This window comes from Colobus angolensis, unplaced genomic scaffold (assembly GCF_000951035.1).
Source record: "Colobus angolensis palliatus isolate OR3802 unplaced genomic scaffold, Cang.pa_1.0 Scaffold349, whole genome shotgun sequence".
Classification (NCBI taxonomy): domain Eukaryota; kingdom Metazoa; phylum Chordata; class Mammalia; order Primates; family Cercopithecidae; genus Colobus; species Colobus angolensis.
In genome coordinates, this window is record NW_012116810.1 from 869055 (window position 1) to 886532 (window position 17478).

The following is a 17478-nucleotide window of genomic DNA, read 5'->3' on the forward strand; positions in this document are numbered from 1 at the left end:
GGATGGTCTCGATCTCCTGACCTCGTGATCCGCCCGTCTCGGCCTCCCAAAGTGCTGGGATTACAGGCTTGAGCCACTGCGCCCGGCCCATATTCTAATCTTGTCAGTTGACTTAATTATGTTCATCATAGCATTTTTCACCTTCCAGTACAGGATCTAGTCTAGAGTCAGAGACTGTATTTTGTTTTCGTATCTGCTTAGTCTCCCTTAATCTAGAACCATGCGCCTAATATGTCTATTTAAATTAAAATTGAATAAAATGAAATAACAATAAAAATTCAGCCAGGGGTGGTGGCTCATGCTTGTAATCCCAGTGCTTTGTGAAGCTGAGGCTGGAGGATTGCTTGAACCCAGAAATTTGAGACCAGCCTGAGCAACACAGCAAGACCCCATTTCTAAAAAAAGAATTTTTTTTTTTTTTTTTTGAGATGGAGTCTCGCTCTGTTGCCTAGGATGGAGTGCAGTGCCACAATCTCAGCTCACTGCAACCTCCGCCTCCCGGGTTCAAGCAATTCTCCTGCCTCAGCCTCCTGAGTAGCTGGGACTACAGGCGCATACCACCACGCACAGCTAATTTTTTGTAATTTAGTAGAGACAGGGTTTCACTATGTTGCCCAGGCTGTTCTCGAACTCCTGAACTCAGGCAATCCACCTGCCTCAGCTTCCCAAAGTGCTAGGATTACAGGCATGAGCCACTGCGTCCAGCAAAAGAATAATTTTTTTAAGTTAGCTGAGCATGGTGGCACCTGCCTATAGTCCCAGTTACAAGGGAGGCTGAGGCCAGAGGATCTTATGAGCCCAGGAGTTGGTGATTGCAGTGAGCTATGAGCTATGACTGTACCACTGCACTCCAGCCTGGGCAACAAAGCAAGAGCCTGTCTCTAACAACAACAACAAAAAAACGAAACAAAAATTCAGTTGCTGGGTTGCACTGGCTGTATCTCAAGTGCTCAATGGCCACATATGGCTCCTGATTACTGTACTGTCTGATGCAAACAGAGCATTCCATCAACCAGAGTGTCCCACTGGATAGTGATGGGCCAGAACATTTCCACAGCCTCTCTTTGTGTTTTATGGCATAGCAATTTTGGAATAATACAGTCTCTTCTACTTGTTTTTAGTTTTTATGAGGTATAATGGACAAAAACCAAACTGCACCTACTCAAGAAAAACAATCTGATGCATTTTGCATATGTATCCTGCCATGAAACCATTGCCACAATCAAAATAATGAGCATATGCATTACTCTCAAAACTTCCCTCCTGCCCCTTTCTAATTCATTCTTCCCCACACTCTCCAGTCCCAAATAACCATTTATCTTCTATCCAGATAAATCACTTTGCATTTTCTAGAATTTTATTTTTATCTTCTTTTTTTATCTCCCTACGGAATTTTAAATAAATGTAGTCATATAGTATGTATTCTTTTTGGTCTGGTTTCTTTCATTCAGCATAATTATTTTGAGATTCATCCATATTCATATGTGTGTCAATAATTTGTTCCTTTTTATTGCAGAGTAGTATTTCACTATGTGATTACAACACAATTTGTTTATCCATTCACTTGCTGAAGGGCTGTTTAACTGTTTCCAGTTTGGGGCTATCACAAATAAAGCAGCTATGAACATTAATGTGCAAGTTTTTGTGTGTACATATGCTTTCATTCCTCTTGCATAATGGCTGAGTCATATGGGACATGTATGCTTAACTGCTTAAACATTCCCACCAGCAATTTATGAGGGTTCCAGTTGCTCCATATCCTCATCAACACTTGGTAGTTTTAGTCATTCTAGTGGGTATGATTATCTCAATATGACTTCACTTTGTATTTACCTAATGACTAATGTTGTTGAATATACTTTCATATGCTTCTTTGCCATCTCCATATATTCTTTGGTGAAGCGTCTATCCAAATATTTTGCCCATTTTTATTGAGAGGCTTGTCTTTTTTTTTTTTTTTTTTTTTTTTTGACAGTCTTGCTCTGTCACCCAGGCTGGAATGCAGTGGCGCAATCTCAGCTCACTGAAACCTCTGCCTCCTGGGTTCAAGCAATTCCCCTGCCTCAGCGATTACAGGCACCTGCCACCATGCCTGGCAAATTTTTGTATTTTTAGTAGAGACAAGGTTTCACCACGTTGGCCAGGCTTGTCTCAAACTCTTGACCTCAAGTGATCCACCCACTTTGGTCTCCCATTGTGCTGGGATTACAGGCATGAGCCACTGCGCCCAGCCTGAAAGGTATTTTTTAAATTTCATATTTTGATTGTCCATTGTAAGTATATAAAACTATTTTTGTATATTAATTTTGTGTCCTGCAACCTTGATAAATTCACTTGCTATTAAAAGTTCTAGTAGATTTTTTGTAGATGCCATTGGATTTTCTACATAGGTGATCATGTTATCTGTTAATAAAGATGGGTTTTTTTACAATCTAGGTATCATTTATTTATCTTTCTCTGTCTTATTGCACCGGCTAGAACTTCCAGTACAATATTAAATAGAAGTGGTATGAGTGGACATTGTTTTATTCCTGATCTGAAAAGAAATTTTGTACCTGAAAGGAAAAGAAAATTTATTCCTGAAAGAAAGCAATGTCTTTCACTATTAAGTATGATGATAGCTGATGGTTTTTTCATTGATGTACTTTATCAGATTGAGGCAGTTACCTTCATTCCTAATTTGCTGAAAGTTTATTTAAAGAATAAATGAATGTCAGATCTTATCCAATGTCTTTTCTGCATCTATTGAGATGGCTTTTTAGTATGTTAATATTATGAATTACATCCATTGAGTTTTGAATGTTAAGCCAACTTTGAATTCCTGGAATTCACTTGGTCATGATGTATTGTACTTTTTAATATATTGTTGACTTTGATTGCTAGAAACTATTTAAAGAACTTTTGCAGGTATTTCATGAGACATATTTGTATACAGTTTTCTTTTTTTATGTCTTTGTTTTCTGGTTTGGGCATCAGGGCAATGATAGCCTCATAGAATGAGTTGAAAATTGTTTTTCCTCTTCAATTTTTTGGAATAATTTGTGTAGAATTAGTATTAGTTTTTCTTCAAATGTTTGGTAGAATTCACCAGTTAAGCCAACTAGGTTTGAAGTCTTCTCTGTGGGAAGGTTTTAAAGTGCACATTCCATTTCTTTTAATAGATAGAGATCTATTCAGACTTTTTTTTTTTTTTTTCCAGTCTGTCGGGGGACAGGGTCTCACCCTGTTGCCCAGGCTGGAGTGCAGTGGTGTGATCATGGCTCACTGAAGCCTCAAGCTCCTGGGCTCATGCAACCCTCCTGCCTCAGCCTTTTGAGTAGCTGGGACTACAGGCACTTGCTACCTTGCCCAGTTAATTTATTTTTTGTAGAGATGGGGTCTTGCTATGTTGCTCAGGCTAATCTAGAACTCCTGGCCTCAAGCAATCCTCCCACCTCAGCCTCCCAAAGTTCTGGGATTACAGGTATGAGCCACCATGCCCAGCCTCTATTTATTCTTGGTCTTTCAAGGAATTTGTTCATTTCATCTAAGTTGTCAAAGTTATTGGCATAAATTTGTTCATGATTTTTCTGTATATATGTGTGTGTGTATACATGTATATGTATGTGTGTATACATGTATGTGTGTGTGTGTGTGTGTGTGTGTATTTTTTTTTTTTTTTTTTGGTGGAGATGGGCTCTATGTTGCCCAGGCTGGTCTTGAACTCCTTGCCTCAAGTGATCCTCCTGCTTTGGCCTCCCAAAGTGTTCAGATTACAGGCATGATCCACCATGCTTGGCCTGTATTATCCTTCAAAGTTTGTAGGATATGTATTGATGTCCACTTTCTCATTCCTGATATTAGTAATTTGTGTCTTCTCTCTTTTTTCTTCCTTGACTAGTCTGGTTTGACATTTATCAATTTTTTTAATCTTCTAAAAAAACCACATTTTGGTTTTTACTAATTTTCTCTATTGCTTTTATGTCTTCTATTCCTTTTATTTTAGCTCAGATCTTTATTATTCCTTCTCTCTTCAATGTCTCATATATGAAGACATGTTCAGTTCCCTGTCTATTCATTCATTCAGTAAACACTCCTGAGCATTCACCATGGGGCAGGCACTAGGATCAGTACTGAACAAAGAGGCACAGTCCTTGCTTCATGAAATTTGTAGGATTCCCTTACAATCACTTATATTGGAAAATATTCATTAGTCAAATAATAACACCAATAAATACACATTTATAAATTATATATATATATAATTGGATAATTTCATGAAGAACAGGTATTAAAGACATGATAAAAAAGCATAAAGAAGAAATTTTCTCCTAGAAAATCAGCAAAATTTTTTAAAGTTGCCCCCTTAAGAAACACTTTTTTTTTCTTCAACTTTTATTTTAAGTTCTAGGGTACATGTGCAGAATGTGCAGGTTCGTTAGGTAAATACGTGCCATGGTGGTTTGCTGCACAGATCAGTGCATCACCCAGGTATTAAGCCCAGCATCCATTAGCTATTCTTCTGGATGCTTTCCCTCTCCCTGCTTCCTGCTACAGGCCCCGTGTCCATGTGTTAAGATGAAATAGACAAATTCCTTTTTCACTGCTGGTGGGAATGTAAACTAGTACAACCACTATGGAAAACAGTGTGGAGATTCCTCAAAGAACTAAAAGTAGATCTTCCATTTGATCCAGCAATCCCACTACTGAGTATCTACCCAGAGGAAAATAAGTCATTATATGAAAAAGACACTTGCACACACATGTTTATAGCAACACAATTTGCAATTGCAAAAATATGGAACCAGCCCCAATGCCCATCAATCAACAAGTGGATAAAGAAAATATGGTGTCTATATACACCATGGAATACTACTCAGCCATAAAAAGGAACAAAATAATGGCATTTGCAGCAACCTAGAAGGAGTTGGAAACCATTATTCTAAGTGAAGTAACTCAGGAATGGAAAACCAAATATCCCACTTCTCACTTTTAAATGGGAGCTAAGCTTTAAGGCATAAGAATGATACAATGGACTTGGAGTGGGAGGGTGGTGAGGAATAAAAGGCTACACATTCGGTATTACATATCCTGCTCAGGTGATGGGTGTACTGAAAATCTCAGAATCACCACCAAAGGACTTGTCCATGTAACCAAACACCACCTGTTTCCCAAAAACCTATTGAAATCATAAATAATTTAATTTAAAAATAAGAATTGCTCCTTAAACACTTATGGTAGAGTATAAATCGGTACAACGTTTTTGGAAAATAATTTTGAATATGTATCAAAAGCCTTAAAAATGTTAATAGCCTTTGACTCAATAAATTTTCTTTTTTGTTGTGTTCCTAAGAAAATGATCAGAAAAAAAAGATTCAAGCATAAGAATGTTTATCACAATACTATTTGAGCAGCCAAAAAAAACCTGAATACATTCTGACATGTACCTTTAATAGAATTTTACACAGACATTAAAATGTTTTTGATAACGTTGAAGTGACATGTCAAAATGCTTATGATTTATTGTTATACTACATGATCTCAACTCTATAAAAATAAATCCATATACATACATTAAAAAAGACTGGAGAGAAATGTTCCAAATTGGCATAAACAATGGTTATCAGCTAGGTGCAGTAGTGTGCGCCCATAATCTCAACACTTGGGAGGCTGAGGCAGAAGGACTGCTTGAGCTGAGGAGATCAAGACCAGCCTGGGCAACATGGCGAGAACCCTGTCTCACAAAACAAAACGAAACACAAAAACAATGGTTTTCTCTGGGTGATAGCATCACAAATTTTATTTCATAGAATTGCATTTCTATAGGAACCAGTTTCCCTCAATGAGCCTGTATTACTTTTGTAATCAGAAAAAGTACTAAAAATAAATGTACACATTTGTAATTGTGAAACTAGTTGCCATGGAAAATGGCCCAAATAATATATAAAAAAGAACAATGGGCAGGCGCCATGGCTCACACCTGTAATCCCAGCACTTTGGGAGGCAGAGGCGGGTGGATCATGAGGTCAGGAGATCGAGACCATCCTGGCTAACACGGTGAAACCCCATCTCTGCTAAAAATATAAAAAATCAGCCGGGTGTGGTGGCAGGCACCTGTAGTCCCAGCTACTTGGGAGACTGAGGCAGGAGAATGGTGTGAACCCAGGAGGCAGAGCTTGCAGTGAGCCAAGATAGGGCCACTGCACTTCAGCCTGGGCGACCAGTTAGACTCCGTCTCAAAAAAAAAAAAAAAAAAAGGACCATATAGGAAGTGTCCTGTGATTTACAGAAGAAAATAATCAGGGAACATTGCTGAAAACAATATATATATCTTCAAGTGCATATCTGCTACAGTTTGGATGTTTGTTCCCATAAACTTCATGTGAAAATTTAATCCCCAGTGTTGGAGGTGGGGCTTAATGGGAGGTGTTTGGGTCCTGGTGGGGAATCCCTGATGAATAGCTCGGTGCTGTCCTCACAGTAATGAGTACGTTGGCTCTGTTAGTTCTCATGAGAGCTGGTTGTTAAAAAGAGCCTGGCACCTCCCCATCCTTTCTCTCTTGCTTCCTCTCTCACCATGTGACCTCCGCACAGGTCGGCTCCACATCACCTTCCGCTGTGAGTGGAAGCCGCCTTAGGCTTTCACTAGATGCCCAATCTTCCAGCCAGCAGAATCATAAGCCAAATAAACCTTATTTTCTTTATAAATTACCCAGTCTCAGGTGTTCCTTTATAGCAACACAAATGGACTAAAACAATATCCATTTTGTACTGGTGCTGTGTGATAGTATCACAGATCATTTTATTTCATAGAATTTCATTTCTACCTCTGCCTGAGGTTTCCTCCCTCTGTCACTGCCTTCAAATCTTTAATCAAAGGCTAGTATTACTTTGCTGTTGAGACCTGCAAAGTAGGTATTCTCTTATCCTGCTCCAATAGAATGTAGGCTCCATAAGGACAGATATTGGTGGGGTTTTTTTGGTCTGTATACTTTATGACTACATGCCCAGTGTCTACAATCATAGCTGACACATAGTAGCTACTCAACAAATATTTTGTGGAATGAATAAAGGTTATTGGTATTACCCTTACTGGAGTGTGTTTTTCGAGGGTTTAGATACATAAACATTGCACACCAAGAAGCAACATGGGGGACATTACGAATGAAAGACAGCTCTCATGCCCTCCATAAGGCTTCTTCCCAGCAAACTGTTTAAAAACCTCCTTCTAGGAGGATCTCAGTTCAACAATCAGCATCCTGTGGTTACAGACATTTGGCCAGTTACAAACCCAACCAATCATTCCTTGAGCACAAATTTCTCCACACACAAATTGGTCAAATGCCTATTAAAGTTTAGATAGTCGCTACTACATTTTCCATGCCTGGCTAGTCTACTAAATGAAATAAAGTTACTCTCATATGACTCATTCTTAGTGGCCGTAAAGAATGCAAGTAGCCAAATTTGTTTTGTTCATTTCTAAGAGAAAGGAAATAGATATCAGCTCCGTCTAGGGAATCACTTTCTAAGAGTCAGAGCTATACAAAGTGGAATGAACTGCCATGGGGTATAGTGAATATCCTGTCAGTGGGGGTATTCAAGTGCAGGTTGGATGATGGCACAGTGAGAGTATTGTAGGATGGATAGTTGGGCAAGAACTAGGTTGAACTTTAAGGCCTCTTCCAGCTGAAAGTGTTTGATTTATGCACATAGGGAGTCACAAAAGTGGCATATTACAGGCTGTAGGAAGGTAGTGGCACTCAGTATGTTAACTATACCCTGGCCAAGAAACCTGACAACCGATACTTTGTAGTTCTTCTATTGCTGATTCAGTATAAAATTATTTCCGGCCAGGAATGGTGGCTCATCTCAGCACTTTGGGAGGCCAAGCTGGGAGAATCACTTGAGGTCTGGAGGTCTAGTCCAACCTGAGCAACATAGCAGACCTCATCTCTACTTTAAAAAGTTTATTTCCTTCTGTGTTTTGTTTTTAGTGCAAACACAAAAATATCCATTCAGTGCCTTACTCTGTGCAGAGCATTCTTATTTGAAAAATAAGGATGGAAATGTCAACCAAGTTATCACTGGAGACTGAAAATCAATGAACATAATGACCTCCAAGTACGAAAATAATAAATGGCAACATGCAAAAGATGGTGTCCACAATTGCCTTTACGCATCATGACAGGCATTAGATGATTGAGCATTAGACTCAAAGCCCACAGTCTCCTTGCTACCAAAAACATGAATCCCTGTCCAGCGGACTGAAGTCCTCTATAGATCTTTCTGGTGAAAAGACCCTGGATATCTGAGAGTGTTCTTTCTCACGCTTGGCTAAAGAGTAAGGGTTTCAATTTAGATCTCAAAAAGTCTTGCTACCAGATGACCAGCAATTCCACTTCTGGGTGTAAAAACCCACAAGAACTGAAAGCAAGGACTGGAACACTCATGTTTATAGTAGCATTATTCACAATAGGCAAAAGATGGAAGTAGGCCAAATGTCCATCAACAGATGAATAAACAAAATGGGGTATATACATACAATTGAATACTATGCAGTCTTAAAAAGGAAGGAAATTCTGATATATACTACAACACAGATAAACCTTGAGGACGTTATGCTAAGTGAAATATGTCAGACAGCAAAGGACAAATACCGTACAATCCCACTTACATGAAGTACCGAGAGTGGTGAAATTCACAGACAGAAAGTAGAATGGTGGTTGGCAGGGCAGGCAATGGGGAGTTATTGTTCAGTGGGTACAGTGTTTCAGTTTGGGGTGATGAAAATTTCTGGAGATGGATGGTGAGGATAGTTATAGCTGGGTGGAAATCAGGTGACCCCAGCCAAGGGGTGTGGTCTGGAGAGGCAGGAAGGAGACAGGCTAAGATATGTGTTTTTCACAATGTGAATGTATTTAATGCCACTGAATGGGTACAGTGGTAAATTTTCTATTATGTATGTTTTACAATAATACCAAAAAAAAAAAGTCTTGCTAATGTTTTGCAAACTGATGGTACCTGTTTCCACCTTTCTCCCCTCTAGCTTTGGATGGGCTGCTCTAAGGTAAGAAATTGATATAAAGGTAGTGCTTTTTTTGAACAACACTTACAGATTTCAAATTATAGTACTAGTTCATGAAAATGAAGCCCTATTATGTACATTTTGGCTTAATCATAAATTAACCATGCTTGGTTTATTACATTGACTAGTCTACATTTTTTAGACAATAATTGCATACGTACTAATTGGATTCGCTTTCAAATATACTTTTGGTTAAAAATATAGGCTGAAATTTAAGAAACTGAGTTTATTTTATTTTTTGCAAGTTTATAAGAAGTAGAATTAAAAAAAAAAATCTTTCAACGTCACAGCAGTAGCCAGGCTGACTTGGCTGGAAGCCAGTGGGAGGCCTTCATACTAACAGGGTGGCCACCTTGGTTCTGAGCTTCTGCCTCTATCCTGTTTCTGTAATTTTAACTGGTCCCTGTTTCTCAGTTCTTGTCCCCACCACAGATCTGGAGCACTCCTGAGTGTTTCATTCTTACGACTGGACTTTTGCCTTACTTTCTACTTTTAGCTTTCCAAGTACTCTGTCTCCTCTCTTCCTCTTGTCTCCCTCCTCCCGGGTCTGGCTCCTGCCCACCCCAAGCATGGTGGGAACAGGGCTCTTCTAAAAGATGTACTGCCCTGAGGCTGCCTGCCAGAACCCTCCAATCTCCCAGCGCTCTTCCCTGCCCACGCACTGGGGCGGCCCACTTCTGGGTCTTGATTCTGACAACTGCACTGCTGGGCTCGCTGCCTAGCTGGTGAGACCTCACAGCTGGATCAGCCCTTCCCGTAGCTCCTAGCCAAACCTCCTCTCCCAGTCCCTCTACGCTGCGGTATCTACTTCCAGGGTCTGATTCCAGGGCTCCAACACTCTCCTTGCCTGCATCACCCTGGGCTGGGGATCTGGGACAGGAGGCATGCTGAGCCACAGGGTGGGGAAGAGGGTGCCACTCTGGGAACTAGGGCTGGTGCTGGGGTAGAAATCAGGTGACCCCAGCCAGGGGGTGCAGTCTGGAGAGGCAGGTAGGAGACTGGCTAGGCCATGTGTTTTTCTCCAGCCCTCATCCCTGCAAGGCAGCATCTCACCTGTTCTGGTCTAACTGGTCTCCTTCCTCTAACTCCTGCTGTGGTCCTGGTTGCATCACACTGTAGGCTGTTGGTCACATAACTCCTGGCACCATGACTCAGCTACTCAGTGTGGCTATGGCTAGGGTCCCCCACCAGCCTGCAGTAGAAATCCTGAACGGTTTATGCACCTTTAAACTTAGCCCAGACATGTGATATATGCACAATAAATAAAAATTTAGTTCTGGAGACCAGGTGTGGTGGCTCATGGTGACCATAATTCCAGCACTTTGGGAGGCTGAGGTGGGAGGATTGCTTGAGCCCAGGAGTTGGAAGCTGCAGTGAGCTAGGACTGCACCACTACACTCCAGCATGGGTGATAGAGCAAGATCCTATTTCTAAAAAACATAATGATAATAAATAAAGAAATAAAGTCTTTGAAGCCTACATCACCCCTTTTTAGCCTTTTTTTTTTTTTTTTTTTTTTTTTTTTTAAGACAAGGTCTTACTGGGTCGTCCAGGCTGGAGTGCAGTGGTGCCATCATGACTCACTACAGCCCCAGCCTCCCAGGCTCAACTAGTGGTCTTCCCACCTGAGCCTCCCAAGTAGCTGGGAGTACAGACATTTGTCACCATGCCTGGCTAATTAAAAAAAAAAAAAGTTTTTGTAGAAATAGGGTCCCTCCATATTACCAGGGCTGGCCTCAAACTCCTGGGCTCAAGTAATCCTCCTGCTTCTCTTTCCAAAGTGCTGGGATTACAGGCGGGAGCCACTGTGCCCAGCCTCATTTAGTCTTCAAGATTATGCTATGGCCGGGTGCTCTGGCTCATGCCTGTATTCCCAGCACTTTGGGAGGCTGAGGTGGGTGGATCTCTTGAGGTCAGGGATTCGACACCAGCCTGGCTAATATAGTGAAACACCATTGCTATCAAAAAATACCAAAAAAATTAGCTGGGTGTGGTGGTGCGAGCCTATAGTCTCAGCCATTCGGGAGGCTGAGGTGGGGGAATCGCTTGAATCCAGGAGGTGGAGGTTGCAGTGAGCCGAGATTGCATCACTGCTCTCCAGCCTGGGTGACATCGAGTAAGACCCAGTGTCAAAAAAAAAAAGGAAAGAATAATGCTATGTAGTAGGCAGTATTATCATCCTCTATGGTAACTGAGGAAACTGAGGCATAAATAACTTGCCCAAGATCACCAAGAGAAAAAGCAGAGAAGCTGGGATTGGAACCAAGGCCGGCTGCTGACAGCCCACAACCTCCTCTTTGATGAGGAACACTGACTCATCAGCCCAACAACCACAACTCCCCAACCACAACGACAGCCCAGGCTGCTATTTTATAGTTCAGAATATTCAGAAGGGAAGGGACACCAGGAACACAAAAGCCCACTCATTCATTTACTTACTCTTTCAATAAACAAAACAAATAAACCACAGTATACTCCAGTCATGCACGGGGCATGGAGACTACAGTTCTCTTCCTGGTTCACATCTTCAACTTCTTTCCTTCTTCTGGAACCCCCACCTCACCCTTTTCTGCCTAATGAATGACAGCTCCACTTCCAAGACTCAGCCACAGTATCTTCTCCATTAACGACCTTGCCTTATTCATTTCTATTGGCACATGGCTGGGGCTCCAGAAATGTATGCTTTTGACCTAATGTGTCCCTTATAGTTCCATACATCACCCACACCTCCAGCTCTGGTGTTTGTAAGCTGCTGACATTTAGGTATTGAAGAGTAGGAAGTAAGTTTATGTTGAAAAAGGTTTTGTGCAGACGTATCCTGTTTTACATAATGAATACATTTTAGCATTTTAGAAAGGTTGTAGGTACGTGAACTTTTTATGAATTAAAATCCTGTTTTCTCACTGATGCATGTCTCTGAGGTGCCTTACCTTATTCTAGACTGTTATTAAAGTTCACTTTTTATAAATGCTTGGCCCTAATACTTAAAAAACAAGCTTTTCTCAAGCGATCCTCCCTATAGAAGGATAATCCACACACAATCCCTTAAGTCTCCTGATGTACCTTTATATTTAATAGAACACTTTTGGAATCTTTTTGCAACTAGTTATTATCTTTTTTGCAAAACTAATGATCATCTTTAATTTATAGAGTTTTATGTTCAGATTTTTGGAGGTGAAATTAATTCTGATTTTTATGTATATAGTTAAAATCAAATTGAACTAAATATCTCAAACAAAAAATGAGCAGTTCTTTGCAAACTGCCATCCACCATAAGAAACCACTTACGATTCTTTTTGGCTCAGCGATTTTCTTGTGTGGAGTCAGAGCTAAAGCCCACAAGCCACAAAGCTTCAATGAAAACATCTCAAGCCCTGTTAGTGCTGATGGGCACAGTCAGGCTGAGTTAGCATGAAGTAAGTTCGTCTGATTGTCAGCATGCTCAGCAGATGCTGAAGGAACAGTCATGGTACCTTCATCATATTCCCTGAATAGTGATGTTGAGATACAGTGGTCTACGGTCTTAAGCCAAGTCATGAAAGTCCTGACAGAAGAGGAATGGGGCAAAAGGTATTAGACCCCCATGACATAATTATATGCTAATCTATACTTGAGAGATTTCCATGGCCATAGTTACCACAGCAATAACATCAACATTTCTCTGTGTGTGCATATGTGTGTAACTTACTTGTGCACGTTTTTTTATCTGGGTTAAGGGCAAATCCTTCATGGCACTGGCAAAGGTAGGAGCCATCAGCATTTACACATTCATGTTCACATCTGTGGTTTTCTGAAGCACAGTAGTCCACAGCTGGAGAGAATAAAACACATTCAGAATTAGAAATGCAAATGGAGGAAAAGGGAAAGGTAGGATGAGGGCATATTGATGACAGATATTAACTAGGATTAATGTTATTGCCCCCAAAAAGAGTAGGATAAGCAGATATGAACTCAAGGTCTCTGCCCTCCTCAAAAAAAAAAAAAAAAAATCAGGAGTCTATATCAGGCAATTCATACAGGAAGATAAACTAAAGAACAAGTGAACTATTGTATTTAAAAGTTAAAGAACTGCAAATCAAAATCATCACAAGGTGCACTTACAGCTAGTAAACTGGCAAAAATAAGATGAGAGAAAACCCAGTGGTAGAAAGGCAGCAGTGTTATTAATGGTGGGGGCATTATAAATTGAGAAAGATCCTTTCAGAAGGCAATTTGACAATGTTCACCCTGGATGTGAAACCCAAAGAAACAGCTGGGAAAAGGGTGAAATTATATACAATAAGCTATTAATAGTGTTGTTTACAACAACAAAAAATCCTAGAAAATAAGATGAACATTGAATAAGGGTAAATGGTTTAATAATGTGTGAGAAAATACACTGGCTGATTTTTCATTAGTTCCACAAATATTTCCTGAGTACCTACTATGGGCCAGGTCCTGTTTTAGGTGCTAGGGATAGAACGAGTAACAAAATAATCCAAAATTCCAGCCCGAGGAGCTTACATTTGGATAATGATGGTGGAACTGGGGAACAGACAAGAAATAAAATAAGTAAATAGCATAGACTATTAGGAAATAAAGAAAATTCTGGAGAAAAACAAAACAATGAATAGGAGCAGGATCAGTGGGGGAGTGGGTAGCGGGTGGGATGTAACAGAGGTGGTCAGGAAAGGCCTCTCTGAGAAGGTGGGTGGTTAGGAATGTGCTGACTAACATACGAGCCATGCGGATATCTGGGAGATAGTATCTTGGGCAAAAGAAACAACAAGTGTGAAGGCCAAGAGGTGGGACTCTGCTTGGGGGGCTGGAGGATCAGCAAAGAGGCCAGGGTGGCTGGAGGAGGGAGAGAGGTAGGAGATGAGAAGGGGGCAGTCAGGAGGGACCCATGGGCCATGCAAGGACCTCAGCTTTTAGTCTGAATGAGTTGGGAGTCACTGCAGTGTTCTGGACCCATGAGTCAAGAATAGACTGAGAGGGCAAATGTGAGAGTGGAAAACCAGTAAGGAAGTGACTCCAGTGATCCCAGGGGGGATGGGTGGAGGCTTAAACCAGGATGTTGCAGGGGATGAGGGGGAGTGGTGTTCTGGAAGTTATGGGTTGAATTGTGTCCCCCAAAAAGACATGTTGGAGTCCTAAACCCTGGTACCTACTAATGTGGTCTTATTTGGAAATAGGGTCTTTGCAGAAGTAACCAAGTTAAAATGTGCTCGTTAGGGTGGTGAGCTCTAATTAATATGACTGTTGTTCCCAAACACCTCCCAGCAGGCCCCACCTCCGACACTGGGGATCAAATTTATTTTCTCTTTTTTCTTTTCTTTTTTTTTTTGAGACAGGGTCTCACTTTGTCACCCAGGCTGGAGTGCAGTGGCACCACCTCTGCTCACTGCAGCCTCAACCTCCTGGATTCAAGCGATCCTCCTGCCTCAGCCATCCAAGTAGCTGGGACTAGAGGTGTGCACCACCACACCCAGTTAATTTTTATATTTTTAATAGGAACAGAGTTTCGCCATGTGGGCCAGGCTGGCCTCAAACTCCTGAGTTCAAGAGATCCACCCGCCTCAGCCTCCCAAAGTGCTGGGATTACAGGCATGAGCCACTGTGCCTGGCCACAGAGATCAAATTTCAACACGAGACCTGGTGAAGCCAAATAAACCATATCCAAACCAGAGCACAGCTCTAGCAAACTAACACACCCGGTAAATACTGAAGGTGGGCTAACAGGATTCCTGTTGGATTAGAGATGAAATGAGAAAAAGAGAGTGCACCTAGGATCGACTCTGGGGTCGACAGAGCAAGACCCTGTCTCAAAAAAAAAAAAAGAAAAATTTTCTGGAAATCCCAGCTACTTGGGAGACTGAGGCAGGGCAATCATTTGAGCTCAGGAGCTTAAGACAAGTCCCCTTCCAAAAAAACAGTATTCCCTACAATGTTTTAGGATATATCAGTATCAAAAGTATGTAAATAATAACAAGGAAATAGAATCTACAAAATTAATACACATGTAAAATTTTAAAAAGCAAAACCACGCATGGAGAAGATAATGACATATTTAGCATAGTAATAAAAAGATGCAAAGGGAAACACTAAAGATTTGTAAAGGGTAATAACCTGTGTTGTTTATTCTTTTGCTCCAAAGCTTCATTAAGTTTCAGTCCAGGCCAGGAGTGATGGCTCACGCCTGTAATTCCAGCACTTTGAGAGGCCAAGGCGGGTGGATCACCAGAGGTCAGGAGTTCGAGACCAGCCTGGCCAACATGGCGAAACCCTGTCTCTACTAAAAATACAAAAATTAGCTGGGCATGGTGGCGGGTGCCTGTAATCTCAGCTACTCGGAAGGCTGAGGCAGGAAGAATTGCTTGAACCTGGGAGACGAAGGTTGCAGTGAGCCGAAATTGCACCACTACACTCCAGCCTGGGCGACAGAGCAAGACTCTGTCTCAAAAAAAAAAAAAAAGTTTCAGTCTAAATATTGTTTTTGTAACTTCAGCTCCCTAAAGAGTTCTAGTAGAACCCAGAATTTGCAGGTTAAATTCACAAGTCATTATGTTGGGGATAGGGCATTCATGTCATTTCAGGGTGTGAACGTCATGGAATGTTAGCTGCTTGCTAGAGTGGAGTCATAACGACTGAGCTAGCACCACCTCCTTCTAACAGTTCATTTCTCATTTCTCAAGAACCAAGGGATCATTAAATGAATCAATGGTGACATTGGGAACACTGAGATCGAGGAAGGCTAAACCCTGGCACATGGTCCAGTCTGTTTGTCAAAGGAGTTGGCCATACCAGAGCCTGCATGGGCCTATGTTAGCAGGCAACAATCCCCAGCTTCAACTTCTTCATGCTGGGCTCGACTCACCATCATGAAACTCTCCCAATCCCGGATATGGGTGCCTGCCGTCAGTCATCCAGTCCTATCTATGGCCACCTGCTTCTTAGTATCCCCTACAAAAAGAGGAGCTGCTGATCTGACTTCCAGCTTGTAGGACATTGATGGTGCTGCAATGATGAGTGGTCAGGTCACTATACCTAAAAGTCAGAAACTCAGACTCTACCTCTCTCTTGAACATCCTCTCTTATACTATGGGGTATAATCTGAGCCCAGCCACTTCTGTCCTTCAGAGGGATACCTCATAATTATGCTGGCCCCGTAATTTAGACTAATGTAATAATTTAGAGAGGTGTTGAAGGCTTGGCTTAGGCTTCGAATCTAAGCCACATACTCTAAACTTTTCCCTTTTCCAGAATGTTTTAGAATAGAGTATCCAAATTGGCTTGGGTGTTTAAAAAAAAAAGTTGTACTAAGATGCTCTTTTAATTGATAACTCTTTAGCCAACTCCTGATCAAGCAATGCTTTCATTCCCTCTGACCATATGAATCCTGATAACCCAGGGCATGCTACACGCTCAAGGCAGTTAGAACACCTGTGTTTTAAAACACCTGTGGCCGGGCACAGTAGCTCACGCCTGTAATTCCAGCACTTTGGGAGGCCGAGGCGGGTGCCTATAGTCCCAGCTGCTCGGGAGGCTGAGGCAGGAGAATGGCATGAACCCAGGAGGCTGAGGTTCCAGTGAGCTGAGATTGTGCCACTGCACTCCAGCCTGGGTGACAGAGCGAGACTCCATCTCAAAAAAAAAAAAAAAAACTGGGCTGGGGCCAGACGTGGTGGTGGCTTAAGCCTATAATCCCAGCACTTTGAGAGGCCAAGGCAGGCGGATCACAGGAGTTCAAGACCAACCTGTCCAACGTGGTGAAATCCCATCTCTACTAAAAATACAAAAATTAGCTGGGCGTGGTGGCAGGTGCCTGTAATCCCAGTTACTCAGGAGGCTGAAGGAGGAGAATCATTTGAATCTGGGAGGTGGAGGTTGCAGTGAGCCGAGATCACGCCACTGCACTCTAGCCTGGGTGACAATGCGAGACTACATCTCAAAAACAAAACAAAACAAAAAAACTGGGCAGCTCACACCTGTAATCCCAACATTTTGGGAGGCCAAGGCGGTGGATCGCTTGAGTCCAGGAGCTCGAGACCAGCCTGGCCAATATGGTGAAACCCCGTCTCTACTAAAAATACAAAAATTAGCCAGGTATGATGGTGGGCACCTGTTGTTGCAGTTACTCTGGAGGCTGAGGTGGGAGGATTGCTTGAGCCCGGGAGGCAGAGGTTGCAGTGAGCTGAGATTGTTCCACTGCACTCCAGCCTGGGTGACAGAGTGAAACTCTGTCTCAAAATAAATAAATAAATAAAATAAAAACCAATAAAATATAAGCACTAAAAGAAATTGAGATTTTAAAAATAAAAATTATGGCCGGGCGCGGTGGCTCAAGCCTGTAATTCCAGCACTTTGGGAGGCCGAGACGGGCGGATCACGAGGTCAGGAGATCGAGACCATCCTGGCTAACATGGTGAAACCCC

General features: G+C 41.8%; 1 protein-coding gene across 3 annotated transcripts in view; it reads right to left on the bottom strand.

The window, feature by feature from the left end:
• Nucleotides 1-17478, bottom strand: part of MATN2 (matrilin 2) — a 158917-nt gene that overhangs the window by 44569 nt on the left and 96870 nt on the right. For all 3 annotated transcript variants that reach the window (XM_011952738.1, XM_011952737.1, XM_011952736.1), the window contains exon 5: nt 12753-12875. In XM_011952738.1, the coding sequence (XP_011808128.1) occupies nt 12753-12875 (123 nt within the window). The remainder of the gene's footprint in view (nt 1-12752; nt 12876-17478) is intronic.